At 45.1% G+C, this 7,658-nt stretch overlaps 2 protein-coding genes across 3 annotated transcripts in view; both read left to right on the forward strand.

Moving 5' to 3' along the window:
- The first annotated feature begins 197 nt into the window (after positions 1–197).
- LOC108251266 (tyrosyl-DNA phosphodiesterase 2-like) lies at positions 198–2,678 on the forward strand. Its single transcript, XM_017441500.3, has 7 exons — positions 198–420; positions 606–752; positions 827–946; positions 1,322–1,416; positions 1,487–1,605; positions 1,829–1,999; positions 2,190–2,678. Exons 2-7 carry the CDS (start codon positions 703–705, stop codon positions 2,469–2,471), a joined length of 837 nt encoding a protein of 278 aa, XP_017296989.1. The 5' UTR covers positions 198–420; positions 606–702; the 3' UTR covers positions 2,472–2,678.
- Positions 2,679–3,360: 682 nt separating this feature from the next.
- The window catches only part of rpgrb (retinitis pigmentosa GTPase regulator b), a 12,080-nt gene continuing 7,782 nt past the window's right edge, over positions 3,361–7,658 (forward strand). The window contains exons 1-10 of one of the 2 annotated variants that reach the window (XM_017441501.3): positions 3,361–3,475; positions 4,542–4,667; positions 4,783–4,875; positions 5,368–5,430; positions 5,512–5,670; positions 6,145–6,294; positions 6,513–6,677; positions 6,925–7,080; positions 7,152–7,276; positions 7,377–7,568. In XM_017441501.3, the coding sequence (XP_017296990.1) occupies positions 3,445–3,475; positions 4,542–4,667; positions 4,783–4,875; positions 5,368–5,430; positions 5,512–5,670; positions 6,145–6,294; positions 6,513–6,677; positions 6,925–7,080; positions 7,152–7,276; positions 7,377–7,568 (1,260 nt within the window). In that variant the 5' untranslated portion in view covers positions 3,361–3,444. The remainder of the gene's footprint in view (positions 3,476–4,541; positions 4,668–4,782; positions 4,876–5,367; positions 5,431–5,511; positions 5,671–6,144; positions 6,295–6,512; positions 6,678–6,924; positions 7,081–7,151; positions 7,277–7,376; positions 7,569–7,658) is intronic. The other variant, XM_017441502.3, reaches the window with a different exon arrangement.

Here is a 7,658-nt window from a genome sequence, read left to right on the forward strand (position 1 = left end):
GTGATGGCATCCATCTTTATAAGATATTTTTGGTCATGAAGGGACCAAATAAAGTCCTGGGTATGCTTGTGTGATACACTCTATAGTGAGAGTTCGTTCCCTGTGTGTTTACTACAAAGCAAGGAAATTATAAATTGATACAGAACTTATAAGTTATCAGTGAAGGACATTAAAGGGGGGGAACTAAAGTAAAGACACTGTTTCGTCCGGACTCTGGAGTGAGTGGCACTCTCCATCCTCCGTCTCCTCAGTTGAAGAAAGGAGATGAAGGGCCGCTTCGTCCCTCACGTACATTATTTATCCAATTTTCAGGTTCCCGGAAGTCCTATCCAGAGCCGAGGAGGGACATCCAACCTGAACATTGGCTCCTCCCTGTTGAAACCTGTAACTAAAGCTTCTTAAACCCCGAAGCGATCAGCTGTGAGTTTCCCTGCAGCTTCATGTATATTTGGGGTAAAATCTAAGATTCCACAGAAAGACACTGAACATGCTGCATGCATTCTTTGCAGGACAAAGAAAGCTCAGTGTGATAACATTAATATGCATAAAGCTCTGATTCTTGTTTTCCTCTCAGCTGTGAGGTCATGTGATTTCTCCTGAAACAGAAACTAAGGTGGGACAGTAATGAGTCATCTGCCCGTGGAACTGTGGCTGTGCAGCAGCAGCTTATTGCCTCTCCTCTGTCCAACTTTGTAAACCAACATGGAGGCTGAAGAGGCTTCCAGCTCCACACCAAACCCTGCAGGAGCCAAGTAGGTCCTGCTCTGCTGTGGAGGGTTCCCTGCTGTGACTCTGATGAAGCTGACACTGCTGCTGCTCTCTGCAGGAAGGACACAACAAGAAGCAAAGAGGAGGACATGCTGTCACTGATCACCTGGAACGTGGACGGTCTGGATGATGAAGACCAGCCGGAGAGAGCCAGAAGCCTCTGCTCCTACCTGACCTCGTGAGACAGAACTTCCTTTGTCTTCTAGACCAGTGCTCCTAAACCTTCATGGTCTGCTTTTATACCGGACAAGTCTGCCTCAGACTCGTGAGGAAAAAACTCTGATTGTTTTTGTTACAGTTAACAGTGAGAATGCTGAGCACTGGATGACTTCAGCAGATAGCGAACCGAATTAGCTAAACTGTTGCTGAAAGCTAAAATGATCAGAACAGTAGCTGCCAGTTAGAACCAACAGAAAACAGCTAAAATGAGCCAAACAGTAGCTAAATGCTATGAAGTATTTGTGACCTGGTACCAAGTGATTTACAGCTCAGTCCCAGCCCGTGGTCCAGTTAGGTTGTTTAATTGAACAACACTGCTGTAATCTCCTCACAGATACTCTGCTGACGTGGTGCTTCTCCAGGAAATAGTCCAGCCCTACATACGCTTCATGCACAAACGTCTGGCCGACACCTACACCTTCATTAAAGGTACTCCGGCCCAAAGGCAGCATTACAAACAGCGTACTCCTACTGAAGCTCTGTGTCTTTATGCCGACAGGTGGAGAGGAGGGTTATTTCACCATGATGCTGCTGAAGAAGTCACGACTCACTCTGCTGAACAGTGAGATTGTTATCTTTCCAAAGACTCGTATGATGAGAAACCTGCTCATTGCTCAGGTTCATGAAGCTCCACAGACACTCCAGAAACCAAATCCTAAAATCCATCTGATTTTACAAACCTGCATTTCATTCAGAATGGAACATAGTACACATATTAAATGTAAAAACTAAAAAAAAGTTACATTTTACACAGCATCATTCTACCTTCTTTTCATCTCACACATGTTTTTTGACAGTTTTAGAAAGAAATGTTAAAAATGTGGTAATTGTTTAAATGCAGGTGCTGTTCAGAGGCCAGAAACTGCATCTGATGACCTCCCACTTTGAGAGCTGTAAGGCCAACTCAGCAGAGAGGATGAGGCAACTGGGGCTGGTGATGAAGATGATGAGCAAGGCTCCTGATGATGAGACGGTCCTGTTCGGAGGGGACACAAACCTGAGAGACTATGAGGTCTGACTCTTCGTTCAGAAGGATGTTTTTTCTCAAACTGCTTTAACTCGAGGTGTCATAAATGATGCATTTTGGGTAATGTAGGCAAGGAGGAGTTAAACGTTCAGTAGAGTTTAAAGATAATAACTTAGACATAGAAATACAAACCCTAAAGTAAATCCCAGGTACCAAAGTTCTCGTTCCGTCCCAGGTGGCCTCAGTGGGGATTCCCAGCTCTGTCTGTGACCTGTGGGAGCAGCTGGGAGAGCCCGAGAAGTGCCGCTACACATGGGACACCCGGGCAAACACCAACAAGGACATCAGCTTCAAGTGTCGCTTTCGCTTCGACCGGGTGTACCTGCGCCGGGCCTTCAGGGACGGGGTCCCACGCCTGGACCCCCACAGCATGGCTTTGATTGGGCTGGAGAAGCTCAGGTGTGGCTGCTTCACCAGCGACCACTGGGGGATCTACTGCCAGTTTTCTGTAGAGTAGAAATGTAAATGGAAAGTTTTACTCGTGTTTTCTGTCTGTATTAAAAAAATGCAGCCTTTTCTTGTTAGTAACTCAGATAAAACTTCTCAACACAAACCTTTTAAATCTCTCTTTGCCAGCAACAGATTAAAAGCTTTTTAATTATTTTTATTTTTAAGTATAACCCCAGTTTAGACAAATGTTGTGTGGGATGTTGTGTAAAATGTAAATAAAAACAAAATGCAATGACTTGCAAACCTGATAACCTCATATTTTATTCACAATGATTCAGATTTATTGTCACTCAAATCTAACAATAAGAACAAAACACAGCTTCTTGGAGCTTGTTATAGCAGAATAATAAAATAACTAACTAGTTCTGTAAGACCAAATAGACTAAAACAAAAGCTAAAAGTCACATTTAAGTTAAAAGTCACAGCTAGAGAGAGATCTGTGCAACAACTCAAACGTACAGCAGCAACAGTTCACAGCCGGGTTATTAAATTAAATTATATTAATGCGGTTCAACAGTCTGACTGCAACCGGTCTTCAGTCTGGATGTTCTTGACCAGAAACAGAACAGCATCCTTTCTGAGGGAAGGCATTTTAAACATATCAAATTATATAACTAATAAGTTATACAACTGTAACGGGTACAAAGGTAATTTTGATCTGGATGGTATAAACTAAAGGCTGTAAAAGTAAGAGGTACGAATAATAAACAGCTGGAGGATCATTTTTACATGTAGTTAGTTTCATTTCACATATCAGTAAGAGGACTGAGTCTAAAAAAGAGGTTTTTAGCGAGGCCGAATCTCTTATTGGGTGGAAACCCCGTAAAAACGATGAACTCTAAAAATACGCGCTGGCCCTTTAAACGTCACGTGACCAGCTCCGTAGCCTAGGAGAAGTTTTGTTTACTTCCGGGCTGCTGGACACAAGGGGTACCAACCCGCCCACAACACCGAGCAAAGCGGATTAAAGTCCCGCAGAGATGGCAGAGGAGGCTGAAGACGAAATACCGGGTAAATCCCGTTCATATGTCCGTTATATGACCGAGTCTGCACGGTGGAGCGTTTTTATCACCGGAAAGTGTTGGTTAGCTGCTAGCATGTGGCTAAATTAGCGTTGCTAGGCGTTTATTAGCTCCTCGTTAGCTCGCTGGCTAACGGAAGATAAACGTTTAAGTTTCGTACTTTTTGCACCAGAAGTTTTATGTCTGTTTTGTAATCTTCCCAGCTGCTTTAGCCTTTATTTTTGTGTTTTTGTGGTTGTATTACAAGTTTTTCTTCATTAAAAAGCTACTTTGAAAAGTTATGAAACATATATACGCCCGGTTCGTGTCGTTATCCTTCATTTGTTCCTTAATTTACTTAAAACAACCCCAGCTGTGATCAGTTCACTGCCAGCTGCTGGGTTTATTCATGATTCATGCTTCATGACAGCAGGTGAAGTGAAAACTTTAACTCAAAGGAAACTCACAGTTTTCTGTTCCAGAAAAAGAAAGCTCAACTCTGAGTCTGTTTCCATGGCAACAGCTCCTCTTCACACCCTAGCAACAGTTAGTTTTTTTAAAATTAGGTCCAATAATTAACATCTTTCACCTGTGAGGATCCACCCACATTAAAGGGATAGTTTGAATATTTTGACTCGATGTTCTGTCAGTTTGTCCATTTTGATTAACAGAAAACTTCACTGTTTCTGAAGGAAGAGGAGAAGTTATTCAGGAGGCAGGCTAATGGTTAATCCCCTTCTATAAAGGGGCCTGCAGGGCCTCCAGTGGTACTTTTGGTTCTATGAACACTTTCTGTGTATTTACAGACTGATATAAACAGAACATGATGGTTGAATTGTGGAAAAACACAATCCTGATCATCTCTTTTCATTAATTATCAGGACTTTTAGTTCCTGCATCAGTGAGTTGTTTTTTAAGCGCTGATCAGAGGTCAAAGGTGAAGGATTTCTCCTGGTAGTCACCACGGATCCCAGAGAACTCCTCAAAGTTTCAGTTTGCAGTGATAACAACATTAAAACAAGCAAAGTTGTCTATTTTCTGACTTAATTCTTGATTATTTGTTTGTTTTCTTACAGAATCCGGGGCAGTTTTTACCTTTGGGAAGAGTAAGTTTGCAGACAACATCCCCAGTAAATTCTGGCTGAAAAACGACGTTCCTCAGAGGATCTCCTGCGGCGACGAGCACACTGCGCTGATAACAGGTAGGACAGCTGTTCACCTGGAAAACGGCTCGTAGAATAACCTGCGAAGGCTCGTTTAAAGGTGAAACATGGGATGGTTTTAGGTGAGAAACGTTGGCTGGTTTTGTCTCGGCAGAAAACGGGAAGCTCTTCATGTTCGGCAGCAACAACTGGGGCCAGCTGGGTCTGGGCTCCAAACTCACTGTGAATAAACCCACCTGTGTCAAAGGTGAGTCTTTAAATCATCCCAACTTTACTGTTTCAGCTTAAAGACGGAGCGCTACCTGCAGAAAACTCCCAGATCCACTCGAGACCAGTCTTTCATATCCATTAATCCCAGTCTGGAGGGTCTATAATCTGCTTTAATCTGTAGAGACAGAACAGATGTTAGTTAATAAGAACACCTACTCCTGCAGACTTTGTGCTGTTTTAGCTGTTTGCTCATCAAAACGGTCGGCTCATTCAGGAGATGGCTGCTGGGACTTTAGGTTTTTATAACATTTATATTTTTCTACATATTTAAACTTTATTTAAATATTTTCCCCGTAGAAACACAGAGATTTCTTCAGTTCCTTCTGCTTCAGCTGCTGCCTCTGGTTCTGTCTTCTTATGCTTTTAGCTTTTAGCTACTGTTACGCTGCTTTAGCCTTTAGCCAGCCTTTTGCTGTTTTAGGCTCTAAATAACCTTGTAGCTCATGTTTCGTCACGTTTTGTTTTGCAGCCCTGAAGTCGGAGAAAGTGGAGCTGGTTGCTTGTGGGCGAAACCACACGCTGGTCAGCTCAGGTCAGTTTCTGATCCTTCGCCTGTTTTCCTTCAGCCTCACATGAAACTTCGGCTCGGTCAGTTTGTGCCTTTTGCTTGCAGCTCAGGGGAAAGTGTTTTCCTGCGGCGGGAACGGCGAGGGTCAGCTGGGGCTCGGCGACTGCGAGGAGAGGACCACCTTCCAGAGGGTGGAGTTCTTCGACTCCCACGGACCAATCAGGATGCTCGCTGCCGGATCCAACACCTCGGCTGCTGTCACGGGTGAAGCTCTGCTCCTGTTATCTTTGAGTAAACGCTGAGTCAGCGTTCACTCGGTGCTTTTCCTGTTTCAGCAGATTTCACCTGTTTTATCCTCTCATGCATCAAAACGTTCAGCTGTTCTGAAGATTTGTAGTTTTTGTAACTTTTTTAATTTATTTTCAACTCTTTTCATTAAATTGAATTGAGAAATATTTAAAAACTTTGTTCTTTGAAATCTTCAGTTTTAGCTTTTCGCTCCTTGTTTTTCTAATTTGACCTTTTTGCTGATTTAGACTTGTCTGATTCAGTTTTTGTCTTTTGTGCTGGATGAATCGGGGCTGCGGGAGCTCGGTCTGCAGGTTCCAGCAGGAAGGCCAGCCGGTGAAAATGGCTGCTGAGTTGGGAGCAGCTCAGAGATCTCATCAGGAAGGATCAGCCTTTGACCAGCAGGAAGGCTGTTTGCTGGATCACAGGTTGTTGTTTTGATGTTTGCAGCGAGCGGGAAGCTCTTCATGTGGGGCGACAACGCCGAGGGTCAGATCGGTTTGGGGAAGGAGGTCCAGGTGTCCTCGCCGCAGGAAGTCAGCGTGGGACGTCCTGTCCACTGGGTGTCCTGTGGATACTACCACTCTGCCTTAGTGACGGGTGAGACGAAGAAACAAACACTCTTCACTCAGTTACTGAACAGAAACACCTGAAATCTTCTGTCAGTGAAAACTACATGAAGACAGGACGTTTTATCTCCTGTGTGAATAAAACTATTGATGTTCAGCCTTTTTTTTCTTCAGAAACTGAATTAGAATCAAGTTGAGCTTGAAAACCTTTCCTTAATGTTGAGCAGAGGATAAATGTTTTGTTGTCAGCGGACGGAGCTCTGTTCACCTTCGGCGAGCGGGACAGTGGGAAGCTGGGTCTGGGCACGGAGCAGCTGCCGGCACACCGACTCCCACAGCGGGTGAAGAGCATCACGGACCCGGTGAGGCAGGTGGCATGCGGCGGCGGACACACCGTGGTTCTGACAGGTGAACGTCAGTGGAATAATTTCAGATTATTGCGCTGTTTTCAGACAGTTTTTCTCAGACTTGTAAACTGCTTTTTTATTTATATATTGTTTACTTTTAATTGCATTATTAATAAGATCATGTCTAATATTTAATGCATGTGTATATTATCATAGTAATATATGTCACTTTAGATTAAATCGTTGACGGTTTTGAAGCAGAGCCCACCTGGTGTCAGACGTACTTGTGCTTATATTTTACACTCACCTTTCAGAGGATGACGTCTACACGTTCGGCCTGGGTCAGTTCGGACAGCTCGGTCACGGGACCTTCATCTTCGAGTCCCGGCTGCCGCGGCTGGTGGAACACTTTCAGAAGAACCGAGTGCGTCAGGTGTCCTGCGGGGAGAACCACACGGCTGTCATCACAGGTGACCGCCGGCTGCTTTTCACTCCCCGTCGGACCGAAGGCCGAGGCCTGAAAACCTGAATCTCTCCTCAGACGGGGGGCTGCTGTACACCTTCGGAGACGGCCGACATGGTAAACTGGGTCTGGGAGAAGAGAACTTCGCCAACCAGTTCAAACCGACTCTGTGTCCGCGGTTCCTCAAGTACGACGTTCAGGCGGTGAGAGTCTGAGGTTTATCTCTGAGTGTTCTCGACGTTTTCCCTTCTGTTACGGCTGCACTGGAAGCTTCTCAAAGCAGCTGTTGGTCTTCTCGTCCAGGCGGCGTGCGGCGGCTGTCACATGGTGGTTCTGGCTCGGTCCAGAGATCCACGCTCCGCTGACGTGACTCTGGAGGAGGACGATGTGACGGAGGACTTCCTGGAGAAACCCCCGGTGGAGCTGCTGGGGGACACGAACGACACCACGACCCTGCAAAGGAGCCTCTCTGCTCGGGTTCGCAGGAGGGAGAGGGTGGGTCTAACCCGAGTTCACTTAATCCAGAACCAATCATCTGATCACACCCGAGTTCACTTAATCCAGAACCAATCATCTGATCACACC

The sequence above is a fragment of the Kryptolebias marmoratus genome, linkage group LG23 (assembly GCF_001649575.2).
Source record: "Kryptolebias marmoratus isolate JLee-2015 linkage group LG23, ASM164957v2, whole genome shotgun sequence".
Classification (NCBI taxonomy): domain Eukaryota; kingdom Metazoa; phylum Chordata; class Actinopteri; order Cyprinodontiformes; family Rivulidae; genus Kryptolebias; species Kryptolebias marmoratus.

Excerpts from the sequence above, each read along its gene's own strand:
- LOC108251266 (XM_017441500.3), top strand. The coding sequence starts at position 703 with ATGGAGGCTGAAGAGGCTTCCAGCTCCACACCAAACCCTGCAGGAGCC. Across the intron at positions 947-1,321 it reads CTCTGCTCCTACCTGACCTC|ATACTCTGCTGACGTGGTGC; the intron begins GTGAGACAGAAC and ends ATCTCCTCACAG. Across the intron at positions 1,417-1,486 it reads CACCTACACCTTCATTAAAG|GTGGAGAGGAGGGTTATTTC; the intron begins GTACTCCGGCCC and ends TTATGCCGACAG.